This window comes from Coenobita brevimanus, chromosome 27, assembly GCF_032717465.1.
Source record: "Coenobita brevimanus isolate Jiangsu-jjx chromosome 27, ASM3271746v2, whole genome shotgun sequence".
In the NCBI taxonomy this organism is placed as follows: domain Eukaryota; kingdom Metazoa; phylum Arthropoda; class Malacostraca; order Decapoda; family Coenobitidae; genus Coenobita; species Coenobita brevimanus.
The window spans coordinates 21,975,594-21,998,085 of record NC_136980.1 but is presented as its reverse complement, the minus strand read 5'-3'; the positions used below and the strand labels follow the sequence as shown (position 1 = coordinate 21,998,085).

Genomic DNA, 22,492 nt, shown 5'->3' with positions numbered 1-22,492 from the left:
TGTGAATACGTAAAAACAGTTCAATATAATGTAAAATGGTATAATGTTATTGTAGAAGTATTATGTAAGTAAAAAAAATTATATGTATCATGATTTTAGAATGTTAGCGATTCATGGGAACCAAGTTGGCCGATTTTGCTCGTTTCTCACGATGGTACAATGGTTATTTCTGCTCTATTTTTGTATAAAATCCAATATACTCTTTTATCACATGTTTTTATGTTTGTAATAAATTCATTTCTACTTACTTTCATTGGTTTCCCAAACTTATAATACCATAGAAAACGTTTGATGCTCACACCGCATAGGGAGAACACGGGGCCAGGTGGGACCATCGCATACCTGGTTAAGCTAATTAGGGACCCCAGGGACCACTTTCTTTGCCACCGGCCATTGTTTCTGACCAAAAGCGAAAGTTTAAGCAAAAAAAAAAAGGTCGAAAATTGCCCGGGATTGGGGGGTACCAGTGGTCGAAAAGTTGCCGGGACGGGGCGGGTTAAGGTTCACTGTGACCTGGTCAAGGCTTGTGGGTCATCCCCAAAGGTTGTTCCACAGGCAGATGGGTCACTCCTTATAGAGGCCAGGGATGCTGACCAAAGTGCTCGCATCCATGTCAATAAATGCTTAGCCTCCTCTGATGTCAGTCACCAGTCATTCCACACTGAACCAGATGTGGGGTGTTGTCTTCTCCAAGGAGTTCCTTATGTACTCAGAGGAAGACCTCCTGGATGGGCTGAAAGACCAGGGAGTAGTGAAGGTGGAGAGGATAAAGAAAAAGGTAAATGGGATATTGACAGGCACACCATCACTGATTGTCACCTTTGATTGGCTGACATTCCCTGACGTCTTAGAGGCAGCTTACTACCGCCTTCGGGTTAAGGCATATGTGCCAAGACCTAGGAGGTGCTTCCACTGCCAGAGATTTGGGCTTGTCAGCAGGTCTTGTTGTAGGACCATGCAAGGTCTCTCACAGGTGTTGATTGTGGTGGTAATTCACATGATGAGATGGACTTCCGGGATCCCCCCTCATGCATCAACTGCCGTGGTGCACATCCAGCTTCATCAACACAGTGTGACCAGTATAAGTCTAAGAATAAAGTTATGTCAGTTCGAACCCATGAGATTTCTTTTGCAGACACAAAGAAAAGGGTCAAAGGGATGTTTATCCACCTTGGGGTCACCTGTGTTTCAGCTCTCTCGCGTCTTAAGGAGGTCCCTCACTGCAATGAGACTGCATTTCCTGCTGCCCCACCTGCAACTCGAGGTAATCAGTCGTCACATACATCCCGGTTGGGGGATGGTAATGTGACAGCAACACATGGAAGAGGCCCCATTCCAGTACCCACTCCTTCAACCCATGATATACAGAATGCTGTCCCCATGGTTAGTCCTGTTTGTGAGCATGATGTTTGCATGACCGCTACTCCGATTGTTTCTGCCCCTACTCCGGTGGCCGATGGCTTACACACTTCTGTGGTGGTGACAGATGTCCACGTTGGCCAGATTTATTCTCCTGTCTTACCTAATGCTCCATCTGTGTCTGGCAAACATCACCATTGTTTGTCAGAGTCCTCTGAGCTTGAAGACCAGTCACCTAAGGTCTCTGTTGTTGACCCTTCGGTCGACACCTTTCCTGTTCCCTCTGCCCAGCAGGGTTAGAGATCTAGCCAGGTGTCATCTGAAGCTGATGGTTCACTTCTGGTCCCATCCTTACCTGGAAATGATGTTGGATAGTCGTTTGTGCTTCAGATCTGAAGTATAGGATGGCCTCCACAATTGATTCAAGTCCAGTGGACTCTACTTCCACTTCTGGGGCTTCTGGTGGGGGCTCTTGACTCCAAAGGCGGCCCCCAAGCTGCCTTTCAAATAAACTGGTATGTCCACTCCAAGGAATGTCGTAAAACTTACTTCCTCATCCTCACATCTGCCTTCGGATGCGGGTTTCTGGTGCCGGGTAGGCTCCTCCAAAGGGCTTTCATAAGCATCAGTCCAAACCTGCTCACTTGTCAGGTGTACAATCCTGCACTTAATCATCATCCCTCCACAATGGACTCTATCATCCAGTGGTACTATCGCGGTTTACATGCTAACTGTGAGGAACTGTGTCATCTTGTTTCTCAATTTACTCCTCTGCATGCACATCCAGGAGACCATGGTAGGTGATGCTGTTCCTTCCAGTCCTTCTACTTACCATGCCTTTTATTCTGATCCTGTGCCAGGCCAAGGTCGTCATGGAGGTGCTGCTATCTTCCTTCACCAGGATATTCCATACAGTCATCTGGGCGTCCCCACTCCCCTGCAGGCTGTTGCTGTTCGGATGTTTTTACATCAGCAGTACACACTTTCCAGTCTTTATCTTCCTCCTAGTGCTACTGTTGAAAGGGCGGATCTGGAACACCTTATTCATGGCCTTTCCTCTCCCTTTTTCTTACTTGGAGATATGAATGGTCACCAACCACTATTGAGAAACTGTGAAGCCATCCCTCGGGGTGTCATGTGAGCCAATTTAGCAGAAGATGAGGTGTTGGGCATTTTCATCTCCGATAAAATGACTTATTTCCATAGCCAGACTGGAACTTTTACTGCCATTGATTTGTTTTTATGCTCAGCTGATGCAGTTTTAGATTTTGCTCGGGATGTTTTACCAGACCTTTATGGCAGCGACCATTTTCCATTACTTTTAACTGCTAGTGGACCTCAGCCACGTCTTCCTTGCTGGTTTCTGGATAAGGCTGACTGGCCACATTTCAGGGAATTAAGCTCCACTTCCCTCTCTGTCAATGAGTTTGGCTGTCTTACTGAGGCAGTGTCATATTTCATTGACTTATTGCACTCAGCATACCTTTTATATATTTCAAGAACGAGGGGTCAATTTCCGAAATGTCCAGTTCCTTGGTGGAATCCTGAGTGCAGTTCCGCAGTGAGAGCCTAACGAATCACCTTCACTCGACTTCATGGTCACCGTAGGGATCCTCAGTATTTGGTGGCATATCAGAGGGAACGAGCTCATATTAGGCTGGTTTTTAGAGGACAGGCATTCATTCTGGAAGGGCTATGTTTCCTTCATCAGGTCATGGAATTCTGTCACCTAGATATGAAACCGGGTAAGGAAAATTTCAGGAAAATTTACTGTTCCCTCCCCTCCTGCTTTATCTGCAGCAGGTGGAACTGTGGCTGATCCTTTTTGCAGTTGCAGAGTTCCTTGTCGACTATTTTGCCAGTGTGCCACAGAAGGATGTAGATATGCCTTCGGCTTGCCACCATGCGCCTAGAGGCTCATGGTCTCAATTTTGTCTCTGCTGGGGGAGAGCCATACAATGTTCCATTTTCAATTTCTGAACTCCAGGCGACTCTGTGACAGTGCCATGATTCCTCTCCTGGTTATGATGATATTCCTTATGCGTTTTTACGTCACCTATCTGATGAGTCCCTTTTGTTTTTGCTTTCACTGTTTGATAAGATTTGGTGTTCTGGGGGTTTGCAGCTCGTTAGGGTGTTGCTGTAGTTGTTCTCAAAACAGATATGGACCATCTACAGGCGACGAATTATCGGCCTGTTTCTCTGACGTCTTGTATATGTAAAGTTCTGGAAAAGATGGTCAATGTTAGACTTGTGTGGTTTTTGGAGAGAGGTGACTTTTTATTCCCTGCTCAGAGTGATTTTCAAAAAATGCAATCAACCTCTGATACACCAATGTCCTTGGAATCTTCTGTCTATGAGGCTTTCTCCACCAATCAACACCAGGTCACGGTCTTCTTCGATCAGGAGAAGGCATATGACACTGCCTGGCTTCATGGCATTTTACTTTCTCTTCATGAGTTTGGTCTTTGTGAGCGTTTGCCTATTTTTATCTAACTGTTTTTTAAGGGTCCGAGTGGGAGGAGTGCTTTTTTATGCCTGTGCACTAGAAGATGGAGTACCACAGGGGAGTATCCTTAGTGTTGCTCCCTTTGCTGTAGCCATTAACAGGGTAATCAGTGTACTTCCTGGCAGTGTATGAGGATCACTACTTGTCGACGACCTCTCATTTTCCTTCACCGCATCTAGAATGTCTCTGATAGAGAGGAAGTTGCAGCTCACTCTTAATAGAATTTCTGACTGGGCAGAGTCTCGCAGTTTCCGTCTGTCTTTAACAAAGACAGTGGCTATGCATTTTTGACATCTTCGAGGGGTTCACTCAGACCCTGACTTGTATCTCTATGGTCGAAGAATATCCTGTGCGGGAGAGACGCCGGTTCTGTGTCTTCTGTTTGATAGACAACTAACCTGGGTTCCTCGTATTCATTCTGTTAACCCCTACACAGTGGGCTTGTTTACCAATGACCTGTGTGTGCCGCGGGGTTATTTGGGCTCCGACAGACTCTCAAAGAATATTTGCCAAAAATTAGTTATTAGTCCTAGAATAATAAAATTACATATGCTTATGGCACATACCTTCAGCTTTCTCCTGGAATGATTGTTGAGCCTTCATCGGTTACCGTAGGACTTGTGGAGACCTCTGAAGTAGGGTAGTGAAGTCTCCACTTTACACTTCCCGACAACCCGTAATATGATTATCACAGCCAGATACAAACACTATAAACACTATTCTACAATTTCAAGTAGTTTGGGATCCATACTAAAAAAAAAAAAAACACTGTGAAAGCAATGGAAATTACGAGCGCGTCTGATCGTCGCACTGTCACTAGTTCGCTCTTGGTACTCTGTCATTTATTATTCATAAAACCCCTCACACTTTATATTTCTATTACTATATAACACTTATATATATCGACAGTCTTTATTCATAAGTTTCCTTTAGTAGTATTAGTTTATTGTCACTGTAGGGATTCAATTTCTTTCAGTAAAATACGTAGCATTCACTTTTTCGTCCTGTATACTGGCATTGAGAGTGAATGTCACTTTCATCTTCACTCTCATAACTCATAGCATTCAGACATGCTAGAGTGAAACTTTCACTTTCATTACTCCTAGGGTATATACTCGTATTCTTATAATACTACTCATTTACATTTCATTTACGTTCTCTATTTTATTTACGTTATTTACATTTCTATTTTATTTACACTGTGTTGTGCACTGTCACTTGAAATAGCTTATTAAACTATTTTCCATTGTTCACGTATATTTACATTCATTACTTTCACTTGCTGTTTACACATTATTTACAATTCCACTTGCACTGTTTTACTCAATAGAAAGATCGTAGTCACTCTTTTATCAATTGTCAGCCCTTTACCTCTTTCCACACGAGGTTTAGTAGGGGGTAAAGGTCACAGGGCCATTTGCATGGGGTTGAAAAAAGGCCTTGAAGTCAGCAAGAAGAAACATACGTACCCTCGCTTCGGAAGATGAGAGTAAACTGATAACGGAGGGCCAGCGTGGAGGCCTGCTTTAGGGGTTATTCAGAGTTACCAATATTACTTCTTGAAACAGCTAAGTCTAGCACTGATATGATTGGCAGGAAATCTAGACAATACATTATAAATTTGGTAGTTCCAGGTGAATGTAAATATCACTTAGGCTTCTTCCTTCTCCTTACATGTATATTTATTACGAAAATAGATTAGAGGCCTACTTAGGAGATATATATACAGAGCTACCAATGTTAGATCTTGAAACAGCTTTGTCTAGCACTGATATGATTGGCAGGAAATCTAGACAATACATTATAAATTAGGTAGTTCCAGGTGAATGTAAATATCACTTAGGCTTCTCCCTTCCCTCCTTACATGTATATTTATTACGAAAATAGATTATACGGCATATTTCAAGGGGAAAAAAACAGCGAAAATTAGCGAACGAGTGCACGTGATGTGTTGTCAGGTGATAATTAGCCAAATCCAGGTGTATGGCATTCTCACTTACCTTATTTCTTTCTTGTATATATTATTTGGTATAAGAATAGGACATAGGGCTTATTTCAATGGATGAAATCAGTGAAAAATTCCAGGTAAGATTTACTTAGCGTAGCACGGCCGGGCAGGCGAGAGGATAGGGTAATGGAGGGGGGGTAGGGAGGGGAGTCAAGAACGGGGAGAAATGGCTAAATTGTCAACAATGGATGGGAGTACAGATGAGATTAGGAGTGCTGACTAGTGTTGGACATTGGCAGTACTGATAGATGATACAAGCCCCCACTTGGAAGCCTGGGTGAATTCAAAATAACACAGAATCACAAAAGCGAAAGTGACGCCCCGCGGTTAAGGGGTTAAGGCAGCATATCTAAAAGTTATGAGTCTTTTGAGGGTTTTCGCTCATACTTTTTGGGGTGCTGACCATCAGACCCTCCTTCTCTTGCATAGGTCTCTTAGTCTTCCTTAACTTGAATATGGGTGTGAGGGTGTACTCCTGTGCAACAGATGCCTGTCTCTGATTCTTAAATTCTGTGCATCATGCTGGGGTACATGTGGCAACTGGGACATTCAGATCATCCCCGATTTTAAGTTTATTGGTGGATGCTGGTGTACTACCCTTGGAGTTGCAATGCTAGTTGCTGATGATGAGGTATTGATATCGTCTTCACCACATTCCAGATTCAATTTCTTGTGCCATCATCTCCCAGGATTCCTGATCTTTTGTTTATGACACCTGTCGTATCTTCACGAAGCCCTTTGCTTACAGGGTCCATTCTGTTATGTTAGCCCTCTCTGTTCCGAGACCAGCAGTTTGTCCACATCAGAGCCCAAGGGCAGGTTCCTGGCTACTCCCTCATGTGACATTTTCTAGGTCAGTTGTTGAAATGAAGGGCTTACTTCCCTCGCAGGTGTCCTTCTCTCTCTTTTCAGAACATGCCTCCACTTAGGAGGGTTCTATCCCCGTCAATACTGACGGGTGTAAGACTGATACTTGAGTAGGATTTGGTGTTGTCTTCCTTTCCTTTAGTAGGGGCAGTAGCCTTCCTGGCGTTACTTCATTGTATATGGTTGAACTGACTGCAATTTTATATGCTCTTAAAATCATTTTTACTCTCCCCCAATCCGTTTTTTGTGATTTTTAGTGACTCGTATAGTGCGTTGTCTGTACTGGAGTCTTTTAATGCATCCTATCCATTGGTTTTATCAATTTCAGATTGGCTTTTTCTTCTTGGCCGACGTGTCTGCCATGTGGACTTTTGTTGGGTTCCTGCACATGTTGGTGTGGTGGGCAATGAGAAAGTAGGTACATCAGCTAAAGCAGCATCTTCTCAACAGACCCCAACCTACTACCCACTTCCTGCTTCAGATGTAACACCTTACTTGCAGTACGCAATTTGTATGTATTGACAGAGACACTGGGATGGTGTTGCTCATAATAAACTAAAAGAAATCTTTCAGAGTGGTTGTGCCAAGGGTTCTCCCCTCCATGTCTCGACAATTGGAGGTGCCTCTTTCTAGGTTTTGCATTGGGCACTAAGTGGGTGGATGATGGGTGCCCCCATCTACCACTTGTGTCCCTCCAACAGCGTCCAAGCTTCACTTCCATACATTTGAGTTGGTATCACAATACTGTTGTGCAGTAACTTTTTCACTTCCATGCTCACTTTCGTGTTTCTTATCACTGTTGCTGTTTCCTTGAAAGCAGTGATAAGAAACAGGAAAGTGAGCTTGGAAGTGAACAAGTCACTGCACAACAGTATTGTGATACCAACTCTAAGGTATGGAAGTGAAGCTTGGACGTTGTTGGAAGGACACAAGTCGAGAGCAAAAGCAGTGGAAATGAGTTATTTGAGAGGAGCCTGTGGAGTCACATGGAGAGATAGACTGACAAATGAGGATGTAAAGGAGCATTGTGATGTGGATGTGAATGTGATAGAAAACGTCAGGAGAAACACTTTGAGGTGTTTGGCCATGTGGAGAGGATGGAGAGAGAGAGAGACTGACAAGGAGTGTATGTGAGTGAGGTGGAGGGGAATAGAGGAAGGGGGAAGCCAAGCTGATGACAGGGAGAGCTGGAGCTCCCGTTTCATCAGCCCTCGGGACTAGGCCCCGACCATCCCCCTTTGCTGAACTTTTTCAGTGTCTCAGTAACACAGAGAGTAGACCAGCATGCTCTCCAATACAAGTTTCTCCAACTATCAACACCAAACTACATGCACAGTACACACCACACTTCCTTTTCAAAATTTTCAAAAAAATGGCGTCGAATAGCATAGCCTCGGAGTCCCCAGGAGGGAGGACCATAAATGCCCCCACCTTCAGCCCCTCTCCCTGTGACGACTCAAGGTGCCTGGAACCATTGTCTGACTCTCTTCTTCTTCATTTCTGCAACATTCGTGGCCTTTCCTCTAACTTTCGCTCTGTTGAGCACCACCTCTCCTTCTCTAAACCTCACCTTCTTTTCCTAACTGAGACTCAACTGTCTGAGGCAACTGACAGCAAACCCTTTTCTGTATCCTTCTACTTTCTCTATACTCACTTCAAAGCCAAAGGTGGCTGTTGTGTATATATACGCAACAACATATCTTGCTCTTGTGTTCCTGAACTCGATTCTTCTGAATTCTCTACACTCTGGTGTCGGCTTTCCTGTCATTCTCTGACTAAATATACCTGTGCTGTTACTTATCTCCTAATTCTACTGACTATCAAAAATTCTTTGACTATCTTACTTCTACAATGGAACACATTCTATCCATTTCTCCTTTCTCTGAAATCTCCATTCTTGGAGATTTCAATGTTCACCACCACCTTTGGCTCTCCTCTCCTTTCACTGATCCACCTGGTGAACAAGCCTACACTTTTTCTATCCTTAATGACCTAGAGCAGCTTGTACAGCACCCTACCCGTATCCCTGACCGCCTTGGAGAGAGCTCCAACATACTTGATCTCTTCCTTAAAACTAATCCTTCTGCTTACACTGTTAATCTTTTCTCTCCATTGGGCTCCTCCGACCACAACTTTATCACCTTAACCTGTCCTATCGCTCCGGTACGGGCTGCGGACCCTCCAAAAAAATGTCATTTCTGGCACTTTGGAGCTGTGGATTGGGAGGCCCTCAGGCAGTACTTCTTTGATTTTCCCTGGAATTATTATTGCTTCCATGGCCGGGAGCCATTTGGGTGTGCCTTGCGCATTACGGAGGTTATTCTCTCGGGCATGGAAGCATACATTTCTTTCTCATATCCTTTGCCTAATGCACGAAAGCCTTGGTTTAATCACGCTTGTTCTAATGCTGTCCGCAACAAGGAGAGGGCCTATAAAAGGTACTGGAGCCAACCCACCCCTGAATCACATCTTTTATACATTTCTGCCTGGAATCGTGCTAAGTCTGTTCTTCGCTCTGCTAAAAATAATTTCATCCGTACAAAATGCTCTCAACTCTTTAACTCGAACTCTTCTCGCTCCTTCTGGCACCTTGCCAAAAACCTTTCTAACAACTTTACCTCATCATCCTTCCCTTCTCTTTTCTACTCTGATGACTCTGTAGCTATTTTTTCTACTGATAAAGCAGATCTCTTCGCTCAGACTTTCTCCTCCAATTCCACCTTAGATGATTCCGGTGCTGTTCCTCCATCACCTCCCCCCTCTGACTTCCTCATGGCTAACATTAAAATTTCTTCAGCTGATATATTTTCTGCCATTGCTGGCCTCAGTACTAATAAGGCATATGGGCCTGATGGAGTCCCTCCTGTTGTTCTCAAGAACTGTGCTTCTGTGCTTACACCCTGCCTAGGCAAACTCTTTCGCCTTTGTCTGTCAACTTGTAACTTTCCTTCTTGCTGGAAGTTTGCTCTCATTCAGCCGGTCCCAAAGAAGGGTGACCATTCCCAACCCTCTAACTATCGTCCAATTGCTTTAACATCCTGTATCTCAAAAGTTTTTGAGTCTATTCTTAATAGAAAAATTTTAAAGCATCTTTCCTATCACAACCTTCTTTCTGATCGTCAGTATAGGTACCGTCAGGGACGCTCCACAGGCGATCTTCTCACCTACCTTTCAGACTTCTGGTCACCCTCCTTTCGAGAATTTGGCGAAAGCTTTGCCATTGCACTTGACATCTCAAAGGCTTTCGATCGAGTCTGGGATAAATCTTTAATTTCCAAACTGCCCTCTTATGGTTTCTATCCTTCTATTTGTGCCTTCATCTCTAGCTTCCTTTCTGGTTGTTCTATAGCAGCTGTTGTAGACGGCTATCGTTCTTCTCTTAGATTTATTAACAGTGGTGTTCCTCAGGGATCTGTCCTATCACCAACTCTCTTCATTTTATTCATCAATGACCTTCTAAGCTGTACATCCAACCTTATCCACTCATACGCTGATGACTCCACCCTTCACCTTTCCATTCGAAAACCACAACGTCCATCTCAGCAGTTACTTCAACAGGCAAGGGATGAGGCTATGGCACACCTAATGTCTGACTTGGCTCGTATCTCTGACTGGGGTAAAAATAATCTGGTTGTTTTTAATGCATCAAAGACTCAGTTTTTGCACCTATCAACCCAACAAAATCTTCCACAGGTATACCCACTTATGTTTAATAATACTTAGCTTAATCCTGCATCATCGTTGAACATGCTTGGTGTTTCATTTCCTCGGGACTTGTCTTGGAAAGATCATATTACATCTCTTGTAAAATCTGCTTCCAAGAGATTGGGTGTGCTTAGCCGTGTCCGTTCCTTCTTTGCCCCTGCACAATTGTTGACTCTATACAGGAGTTTTATCTGCCCCTGTGTGGAGTACAACTCTCATGTGTGGGGAGGCTCCCCACATACAGCTCTTCTCAATAGGGTGGAGTTAAAGGCTTTTTGTCTCATTAACTCTCCTCCTCTTACTGACTTCCTTCAACCTCTGTCTCTTCGCAGCAGTGTTGCATCTTTATCTCTTTTCTATCACTACTTCGATGGTCACTGTTCCTCTGAACTGTCTGCATGCATTCCTCCACTTCTATGACGGGCGCATAGCACCCGCGTAGCAGCAAACTCTCACCCCTTTTCTGTCCAACTCTCTAATGCAAGAGTTAACCATTACTCACAGTCCTTCATTTATGCAACAGGTCAACTCTGGAACTGTCTCCCTCTGTCTGTATTTCCTGCTTCCTATAATCTCCAGTCTTTCAAACGCAGTGTGTCAAGGCATCTCGAAATGAATGGATCTTGAATTTGGCTCTCTCTTGTATTTTGTTTTTCTCTCGGAAGGAACATTTTTCCGGGCTCATTGCCTTTGGTTCCTTCTTCACCCCCCCCCCAAAAAAAAAGGATGAGATGGAGGGATAGAGTGGAGAGGTATATGAGAGAGGAGGGGTGTGAGTTGGGGGCAGGGCAGTGAAATGATGGGGAACAGGGCGATGTGGAAGCGATTTGTTTGTGGCCATCCCGTATGGGATTAAGGCGTCTGTTATTAGATAGATAGATAGACATATTAACTTTATTTTGAATATGCACTTTTTATTCTCCTGCGTCTTTGACCTTGTTGTCCAGCGGCATATGACCCTGGCAATTGCACCGCCAGATTTTAATGCATTCAGTCCATCAGTCTTTACCAGAGAAGAAGTAAGAGTCTTAACCAGGTCTCCACTAGCAAAATTTTTCACTTGTTCCACATCTCCAGAACAGCTGTAACTCACCTTGTTAATAATGAAAGAGTTACTCACCTTGTTAATAATGAAAGAGTTAAGATTAGTCAGGTGAATGAACCGAAGGCAGGCAATACAACAAAGATGCATTATTTACAGAACTGTCAAGTGGGGTATGAGCTGATGGGGGCAAACAGTCTGTGACACAGTCAGGGGTCCGCCAGTACCACCTCCTCCCCTGAAGGGGTAAGAGGCAGTAGGGGGGGTCCGCCATAATAACCACCTCTCCGTGGGTGAAGAGGAAAAAAGAAAAAATGAGCAAGGGACAAGATCCCCAGAATAAGGCAGCTAAGACTGATGAGTGAGAGCGTCAATCTAGAGGTGACTAAACATAGGCAATCTCAAGCAATAAATACAAACAAGTATTGTATCGCAACATAGGGAAGGGAGGAAAATAAGTACTAACTAACCTTACTTGACAACATCCTAAAGGAGAACATTAAAGCGTATGCTGATGGAGCAGCTCTACAGCTGTGGAAGAGCAGAACAAGCATGTTCGTACCCTGCACAACCATGCATCAAAGTCCTTCTAAACAAAACATGATAGCGCCAAGACATTGTACCCCTGGAAATTCCTTCCCCCTTCTAGTGTCGCAACCTAATTGCTAACTTACAGGAAAATTCCATTATCCTACCCCATCCCTGATTGCGTGATTAGTGTTATTTCTGCTGTTTACCTACATAAGCTGAAATACAGTATCCATCCCTATGGTTAGTTTCATTTTTACACACTTGTTTATTCAGATCTTTCTTAACAACAGTAGCATCTTCCCACTTGGGCAAATGATTGTGCTGATATATGTGCAACACTTGGAAAATATACACTCTCAGACACCGGACATTTGCTTTGTGTTCTGCCGTTTTTGTATCCATTTCAACTACTGTTTCGCTATATACTCGTACGTTTTTGAGCATCGACTGCACGGTATGCTGCATATACACTGTTCTCATTTTTACTTCCTTTCACTTCTGATTTGACTGTAATTCCTGTTTTACCTTCTGAGAATGCAGAGATCCCAAGGCCTGCCTTCAGTAAGTGCTTGTTGATAGTCGAAGCTTTGGCTTAGTTGAGGACAGATACATGACTTGTATTGTCATCGTTTGATTGATCAGTGACGTTATCTCTTTTCGTTTTGATTATATCAGTAGCCTTCGTTTTTAATTTTAATTACATGCCTACCATATAGCATTCCTTCATAAAGGTTTCTGTTATGTATTAAGAAGCTGTGGTAGACATGTTATACCTAAAAATGAAGAGCAGAGGCTGGTCCCATTTTGGCTGTATAAAAGATACCTATATATCTTCGCGACAGTTACTTCAAGCAAGGAAGATATATCAGTTGCAGTTCTTGTGTAGCAGTACTGCTATGAACCAATATGTGCAAAAATGCAAAGAAGTGAGAGGGTTGAAGGCTGCTGTCCCATGACATGCATATTAGTATTTCAGCACACATTGGCCATGTCATAAACTGGTAATACCAGTCAGTATATCATGGCCACCTCTGTATTCTGTCATAGGGGGATTGTTGAATTGATGAGACAGAGGATACCTAGAACTATTTCATGCGCAGTTCCAATGTTTGCCATTCCAGAATGGTTAGGTTATTCATCTTCCTTTGATTGCTTTCTTATCTATGTGAAGCAGTTAAAATTTACAGAGGTGTGTCTGGCACAACACATGACAGCTATCTGAAGAGAAATTGTTAAGTGTTACAGAATTAAATTGCCATACCATGATGGGATGAATAACAACACCAAATTATCAACCATTGGACTAGAATTAGAAGCAAAAATATATCCCAAGTCATGTTTCAGTGCAGAAAATTGAGTTAGTGACGTGTGGAGAGAATGGAGAATGAAAGACTGACTATCAGGGTGTATGTGGGTGAAGTGGAGGGAGGGAGAGGGAGGGGAAGACCGAGGATGAGGTGGAGGGATGGAGTTGAGAGGTACATGAGGGAGGGGGGAGCAAGTTGTGGAGAGGGCAGTCAAATGGTGGGTAACAGAGCGACCTGGAGGATTTTTGTCTGCGGCCACCCTTTACGGGATTAGGGCGTCGAGCTGTTTATTTGTATGGTCAACCGGGCAGAAGGCAAGAAATGAGATACATAGATCCACTACGTCCTCTGGAAGTCAGTGATGAATACCTCTTACGATACTATTTATTTCTACTTCATGCAAATCTTCCTTGCCGTGTGGTACTGGCACCACATAATGCACGACACACAGAGCAAGAAATGATGGCCAATACCCATTCTATTATTAGTGCTTCCACAGTTCTGGTGCTTTTAACAGTGGGAATAGGAACTCAGCAATGGCCTCATGATACAATAATTGCTTGGTACACTTTATTTGGTTGCAATATGCTTATTAACCCGCCCCATCCCGACCACTTTTCCACCACTGACCCCTGAATCCCGACCATTTGTGGAAAAAAATTGTTTTGGCTCAAACCTCTGCTTCTGGTGAGAAACATCGAAAATTCATAGAGAAATCACTCACCTGAGGTTTAAAATACTCGATCCGGGTAGGAGTACCTCCTTACCTTACAGGGTTTTCTATCAGGCTGGCTGCAAAGAAAACGAGTTCTATGGGAGGATAACTATTCCACACCACTCATAAACGGTATTTATTTATTTATTTGGTACGACTTTATATGCAGTACGAGAGTATATTGGTTTCCAAACGGTAATATAGGCATTATAAGCATTGTTTCACTCACTAACTCATCACCATTCACGATCTTTTTTTGCCACATTACCTGATCATCATTTCTGACTGTTTCTTCCTCTAATGTTTGTCCTCCACATTGTCATCGATTAGGGAATCACTCTGGCCCTGAATTTCGTACCGTGGCATGACATGGCTTTACTGGCCAGGTCACTGATAACAGGTGAATTGCTGAGAAAAGGGCATGCAAGGGGGGGAGGAGGTCATGCTGGGTAAGGCACTGTCCCTGCCTGGCATCTTGTAGAGGAAGGTGTCCCGTGTATACATGCCAAAAATCACTCGCAAAAATTGAAAATTGTGCAAATTAGGGACCTTGCAATTGATTCGCGTTTATGTACGTCGACGGGATTGGCAGTGACAAAACGTGTGGACGTTAATTCACGTTGACGGGACGCCGCGGGTTAATAATGAATTTCTTTATGAAAGACCTGAGGAGAGAAGTCTATTTGTAGGCAAAAATGTCTTTACTATGGATGCCCAAACCACTGACTAATGATAGCGTTGTCATCATTTTGTAAATGACTGCCGATCCCTAAGAGTTGTTTCTGACAGCGCCTGCAATGGATTGAATGAAGACACTACGTCATCTGCCGCCAAAGGATAAGCCTGAGGTTATGAACAGGGTGATGGGCGGAAAAGAAATATCTGGTTATGAGAAACTATGCTAGAGTTCCAGCTTCTCGACATCACGATAATAAACAGTGGCACCATAATTCAGATACGGCGCTCACAGTTAGTGTTTTATGTATAACGCCCCCGAAATGTAATAGTTTGTGTGGTAACCACAGAGCGAAATGGAAGTGTGGTGATCTAGTAGGTTAATGTGCATCAATACAATGGGGCTCACAAGGATTACCATCTGAGAGGTGGTAGGGTTTCATTGCATACATGATGGCACTGAGGGACCAGTGACGCTGGCCACCCTTGCCTTACATGATGGGAGTGAACACTAGACCTGAACCCCCATGATCCTTGTGAAACAGAAAAGGACTGGATGACTGTATTTTATATGATCATGGCATTACAGATTTTTACACTTTCAGGGACGATGGTTCAGCGGATGCAATGCTTTTCGTGACGCGTGTGTATATGTGTGTGTGTATCTGTCTCTGTGTTTATCTGTGTAAAAAAAATACAGTAACTAGGTTTAGATTTGATTTTAAACAACTCTGTGGAAGGGTTGATGATAAGTCAAGTGGTAGACCAATTCCTTTAGACCAACATGTCAATGGTCAAGGTCACATGGCAAGGTTAACCTCAGTAGATTTTGTTTGATTTATAACAAACATGTTGGAAGGGATGGAAGTTAGGCAAGATTGGAGGGATGAATTTTTTAGAACAGTCATTCAAAGCTCAAAGTCACTGGGGATTGTCATGGTTCTACCCATGTATATCTGTGTGAGAAGAAACAAAAATATCTGATTTGGATCATGCTTGGAGGAACGGTTGGGGATCAGCCAATAGGTTGATCTGTTTTTTAACCCGTCACGTCCCAAGCTATTTCGCACCTCTGACACCCCCCAATCCCAAGGTATTTTAGATTTTTTTTTTTTTTTGGCTAAAACCTCCGCTTTTGGTGAGAAACATCGAAAATTCATAGAGAAATCGCTCACCTGAGGTTTAAAATACTCAATCCAGGTACCAGTACCTCCTTACCTGACTGGGTTTTCTAACAGGCTGGCACCAAAGAAAACGAGTTCTATGGGAGGGTAACTATTTCACACCACTAATAAACGGTATTTATTTATTTACTTGGTATGAATTTATATGCAGTACGAGAGTATATTGGTTTTCAAACAATAATATACGCATTATAAGCATTGTTTCACTCACTAACCTATCACCATACCTGACCTTCTTTTGCCACATTACCTGATCATTATTTCTGACTGTTTCTTCCTCTAATGCTATGTAAACACTGTCCTCCACATTGTCATCGATTGGGGAATCACTCTGGCAATGAATGTCTTTACTGGCCAGGTCACTGGTAACAGGTGAATTGCTGAGACAATGGCGTAACGGGGGGAGGGGGAGGTTATACGGTGTAAAGCATTGTCCCTGCTTGGCATCTTGTAGAGGAATATAGGAAGGTGTCCCATGTATACGTACAAAAAATCATGCGCGAAAATTGAAAATTGTGCAAGTTAGGGACCTTGCAATTGCACGACGTACCAGTACGTCATCGGGACTGGCAAATGCAAAATGTTGCAACGTACCCATACGTCAACGAGACGAGGCAGGTTAAAAAATAACAATAGGACAAAGGTAAATTTCTCATTGTAAGATCTACTTACACAGTTTTTGTCGAGTTTTCACCAAACCTTCTACAAGGGTTACAGGAAAGGCAAGGATGCAGGAATTGGATTTTGAGAACAATCAGCCAATTGCAAAGACCACAAAGATGAAAGGTCAAGATCAGATGGCAAGATCAACATAAATGCATTTTATCTAATTTAGATCAGATTTGGTGGAAGTGTTGAAGGTAAGCCAAGGAAAAAGTATCCGGTTTTAATAGCATTCAGTCAACAGTCAAGGCCAAAGGACAAGGTATAATGTTCCACTCAGTGACTCAGACAGATCAGATTACAGTTTGGACCAAAGTTAATGGAAGAATTGAGGGGTATATCAAATGTGAAGAGATTTGATTTAGAGATTAATGTGAAAAGTCTGTCACAGATAAAAACAACTGAAACAATTTCGATTCAGTTCGGATCAGTGTTAGTGAAAGGACATCAGAGTCAGGCAAGAATGAAGAAGTTCGATTTTAAAATCAGTAAGTCAAGGGTTTACGTCACTGCACCAAGTCAAATATGCTTCCTTTAGACCATTTGTAAGGCACGGGTGTTGCACTCTCTGAGTGCTTATTCTTATTACCCCTGTCACCACTGAATATAGAACATCATCCCATGACATTGTTAATCTATCCCCTGGCTGCAGTCTTCTCAGTAATTCAGGAGTAAGCCTTACCAGGACCCAGAATTTTCTAGTTTACCTGTTACTCCATTTTGCTTATACTAAATCTCATGACATAATCTTCTGCATGAGGACATAGCACATCAGATTTTATGCTTTGTTGTTTTTGTTGTTGCTGCATAACCCCAGTCTGCCTGGTCAAGCAGACTTGTCAACCACAGGTAAGCAACTGCCCCTTTGGGTTCGTCACACAGATTCTCTACCCTATTGATCCTGTGTCTGCATCTTAGTGTGGTATGTGATGTACAGTGCTCCATTATGTGTGTTATACTGTGTGGGTCTATTCCAGAAGCATGGCATGTGTAGTCTTTATTTCCACCCAACCTGAATCGAAGCTGGTAACTGAAGAGGATTAGGTGATGTCTTAACGTAAATGTAACTAGTTGTACGCAACCAGGTCTAATTTAGGATACCGTTTTTGGTGAATTCTGAGAGGAGGGGGTAACACACTGTTGTTAATAAGGTGTTGTATTGTCCTGCTTGGGAATAAATTTTGCTGGTGTGTCTTCATTGCATGTGTCGTAATGTATGAAGGTGGGATGTTGCTGAAGAGAGTCTGGTAATGTCTGTGCGTGATTGTTTTATATGCCTGGCTGTGTTGTATGGCTCTGTTATATAATGGCATGGGTACTGTGTGTTAGCGTAGGCTGCTGCATAGAACTATGTGCATCTCATATCAAAATATTTTCTAACATGAAGAACTTCAGTTTCAGAGTAAGTGAGCTGTGGGGGTGGTTTTAGTGCAGCCAGTAATGATGCCTGGGACGTTGTTCTGTATGGTCTGCAAGGTGCTGTAGTGGGTGTTAAATAGGATCAGTGTCATTGCCTGTGAGGCATAGGACATCAGTGATCAAATAAACAGATTGTAGAGCAGAGATAGATGAGATGTCATACCGATTGAAAGAACTGTAAACACTTATAGCAGAACACACAAAATAAAATTGACATTGTTATTCTTGTAGTAGTAGTTCCTTGCTTACAGGTACTGTCTTTTTGACGGTGTTATCACTGCTTATATTAATACTGTATAAAACGCAAAAGATTTGCAGAGGTAATATGGGTCATGCACAAGAAACACTTGTTGGATTCCTCACAACTGACTTGGTGCCATCACACTCCTTCGTCTTGGCAGAAAAAAAAAGTACTGTACCACATTTTGTTTACATTAAATTTTACCGTAAATCTAGTAATCCCGTTGCATTCACGTGAATTCTCTAAATGGAATTCCTGCCTTTATTAATTTGATTCAGTATTCATATCAGATGTCAAAGAACATGAACATTTGCATAGAAATTTCTAAGTCATTTGGCTTTATTCGCTTTATATCAGTTAGTTGTGGTCAGATAAAATATTTGAAAACGCATCGCATTTCTCCAACTATTTTTATGTCCATCTGTATAACGTGAAATTATTTAGTCAGTGTAACAGCAGAGCTATGGGGAAAAGAATCTGTAACATATCTCTTGGTGATGCCTGGGGCTAAAATGACACCTTGCCCTGCCAACCACCCTTCCTCCTGGTGCAAGACGTCTACATCCGGCTAATTAAGTATTATCAACTTACAAATCCAGCCACTAGTCATCTCACGACATCGCCCTACCAACCAACTCACTGCCTCCACTCACCTTCAGGGCGGCCAAATCTACCCAATGGTATGAGCCGCCTGATGTGCTCTCGCATCTCCTCACTTGTTCTCGCTGCCATTGGTGTGTCAACCAGTGCAGGTAGCACACAGTTTACACGTATGGCTTTGCTGAAAGGGTAAGGAGTTTCAGAAACTTACACTTTAGTGTGTGTATATATATATATATATATATATATATATATATATATATTTGTGTGTGTGTGTGTGTGTGTGTGTGTGTGTGTGTGTGTGTGTGTGTGTGTGTGTGTGTGTGTGTGTGTGTAAAATAATTACAAGCTTTAAAGCAAATACTGTGCATGGAAACCATGATCAGCTCATTGTCTGCATTGCTATATGGTTTAGCTACCTCGCCAATTCCGCAGCACACGTCTTGGTGAGTGAAATAACTCCTCCTTTACTGGCACTATATCCAATCGAACTGCTAAAGCCAGTTTTCCCCACAATACTTGCAATATTCACTATTGCTCCCTTGGAATCTTTCCCATTTTCCAGCAGTGATCTTGTGAATGCCTGGGTTACCAAGAAAATTCCCTGTGGAGTTCAAGATAATAATTATATTAGATTCATTGTTGCCTATTTATCAGTATTAATTTCATTATAGTTTTGCCATATTCTGTTACCTTTTACGTCATGTACTTTTATTCACTAAAATGGTTAACAGACTTGGAACTGACCGTCAGGTTGACATCAATAATCTTATGCCAGGTGTCATCATCAGTCTCTAAGAGGGAAGCGATGATGTACACACCGGCACAGTTGACTAACAGTGAGGGTGGGGCGCCACACTGGTCCTGAGCTGACTTCACTGCTTCCTCCACACTCCTCCTCTCTCTCACGTCCATGGCCAGAGCCACATGCTGCTGCCCACCTGCCGGAGACAGGGGAATAATGCATATGTTCTTATATTATGATATATTACAAGATGTTTTGTAAACAACAACAAAATCTCGCTTACCAGAAAATTCTCAGGTGCAAATAGCAATTAAAACAAATGATTTGTGAACGTCAAAGTAGAAAATAAAGGGTATTTGTGTTGTGAGAAACATAATACAGTCCTTTTATTCCAGTTAACAAGTTAAATGGATATCACTAGGACAGACCTAAATGCAAAATTTGAATGGTTTACCTAAGGACTGGAAGAATGGGGCACAATAAGCATTTCAACAGATTGCTTACATGAGGCAAAATGTCAACCTTCTCATTCGGGTAGTAACTGAACCATCGTACCCTACATGTGGAGGTGTGGACATGCCAGCATCAATGAAAGAAGAAATAATCGTGCTCCATCACTTGTGAACTTGAATGGCTTTCCTGAAATGGAATTCTACTGTTCTGATTCAGGAACCTAGAGAGATAGAGAAAGAATTATCCACTTATTCTGAGCACTCTTGAGCCAATATTGAAACAGCGCTAATGGGTTTTAAATACTCATAAATAATAATGTCAAATCACCATAGGAAACATTGTCAGCCGGTTCACTGCACCAAGCAACACGTGCAATATACAGTATAATATATGAAAAGAGAATGAAGCAAATGCATTTCAGAGTAACTTGTGTTTCTTCATTTATATTTGGTTTTCCCATCCAGTCTTCAGTACTCGTGTTGAGCGCTTTGGCCTCCTGCAAGAGATTCTCTGTCTGTCTCTCTCTCTCTATAGCCTGTATATATATATATATATATATATATATATATATATATATACTCGTATATACTTGCAGGGATACCCGGCGTTCCCACTCCCCCTCCTTATTTATCTTCCTCCTCCTGTCCTTTACCCTCTCTCTCTCTCGCTCGTTATTAATCTGACTCGTACTACACTAACCCCCTCCTTCAAACCATCGGTCTTTTTGGTCTTAAAACCTTCCTTGTGTCATAAGATAAAAAAGACAAACACACCAATCCTATTTGTTCTAGTTCAATCCTTTTTTCTACTCCAGAAAGACCATTACATCTCATGCTTTTGCTCTGGGATTATAAGAGGTCCAGGAGTATTCTATTTCAGCTTTGACAGACTAATGCACTGTATTTGTGTGTACTTGTTTGCTATCACCGGTGACATAAAATGACCTCCGACCGGTGACCTCAAATGACCTCGGAGTCCTTACATAGCGTATGTCCAAAGTAGAGGTCTTGCGAGTCTCCATGCCCAAAGTTGGGCTGCAGAGGTACCCGGCGTTGCAGGGGCCAAAAAGGCAAACATTCAACTGGTGACCTCAAATGATCCAGATCTGAATTTTGACCCCTAAAACCTTCCTTGGGTCATAAGGATTCCTAATATGTAGGTTATGGCCAGGTAAAATGAAAATTGAGGGAGTAATTCATGAACAAACAGATATATAAGCAGGGGTAACCGGCGTTCCCGGGCCAAAAACGCAAACACTTGAATCCTATTTGTTCTAGTTCAGTATTTCTGCTCCAGAAAGACCATGTACTCCCTCAGACATATGAACTTCCTACACGTCAAGAAGCTCTTGGTGATCCCTGCCAACTTGCCGTGGTAAATCGTAGATTTCTATTAATGAACTTAATCACTTGTAATGGTGATCCTGATTGGCTGCTCTATTCCATCCCATGTCACCTAGACATACGATACACTTCTATATTACATCAAAATTCATTTTACCTTATTTGACTGACCTTTGCAACTGAGACGTATGAGGCGAGTAGGGTGAGTTTGATTCACAGCTGCTGACTGGCCGCTGATGATGACATTGCAATAGATGCCAAATGATCAGTAATATATATATATATATATATATATATATATATATATATATATATATATATTTCTTTAACCCCTCTGTGGGCGTGGGTCTTGAATTTTACGTGCGCCCCAGGCCATTTTCTGAAGTTTAGAAAATTCAATGGTTTTTCGTCGCCATAATGAAGAGGACGTTCAGATGCACCTAACAGTGCAAATCCCAGCTCCCTAGACCCATTCTGTGGCTTGCACTGGAGCGCAAAAGTTGCAGAAATATCGGCAACCGTTATCCGACACCATGAGGTGCTACTGCGCTGCAACGTTGCACGTCTTGTTATAATTTTTTTTTTATCCCCCAAAACAATGTGAATGGTGCTGAAATGTTGTGCATATATTAGATATGATGATATCAAATAATTTCAGTACATAATATGTTAACATTGTCTCAAAAGAAAATTATTATGAATATTTTTTCACCTTTTTGATAATAAATATGTTTCTGGTAGGTTCGAGTTATTTTTTGCGTTATCGTTGTGCCCATGCTTGGAAAAGGGAGTGTAAGGGTCGAAGTTTCAGTCTTAAATGAGAAATTTGCCCGTCCCCTGAGGCTAGGCTCTCCCACGGGGATGAAAGTGGATGGTCAGGTGGACTAGCATCTTGTCAGATCCGATTAGGAATAGAGGAGTGGAGTCGCAGTTTGCCGCTCTCACACCACATGCTTGGCTAAAAATAGAATCGTAACTCAGTTTCACAACTACGAATAAGTGTAAGTATTACGAATAGAGATACAAGTAGAAATAAATACGTTTACAGATGGGGAAAAACGTATTTTTCCCATAATAATATGTTCACCTTTCTCTATCATTTTACATTGTTATTGTCGCAATATAT

The 22,492-nt window shown here is 42.4% G+C and overlaps 1 protein-coding gene across 1 annotated transcript in view; it reads right to left on the bottom strand.

The window, feature by feature from the left end:
* LOC145394495 (estradiol 17-beta-dehydrogenase 8-like) overlaps positions 1–21,044 on the bottom strand; it is a 46,547-nt gene extending 25,503 nt beyond the window's left edge. The window contains exons 1-4 of the mRNA XM_080268343.1: positions 20,951–21,044; positions 19,573–19,766; positions 19,245–19,429; positions 18,879–19,006 (exon numbers count right to left, since the gene is read on the bottom strand). Coding sequence (XP_080124469.1) covers positions 18,879–19,006; positions 19,245–19,429; positions 19,573–19,766; positions 20,951–21,044 — 601 coding nt within the window. The remainder of the gene's footprint in view (positions 1–18,878; positions 19,007–19,244; positions 19,430–19,572; positions 19,767–20,950) is intronic.
* Between the last annotated feature and the right edge of the window lie 1,448 nt (positions 21,045–22,492).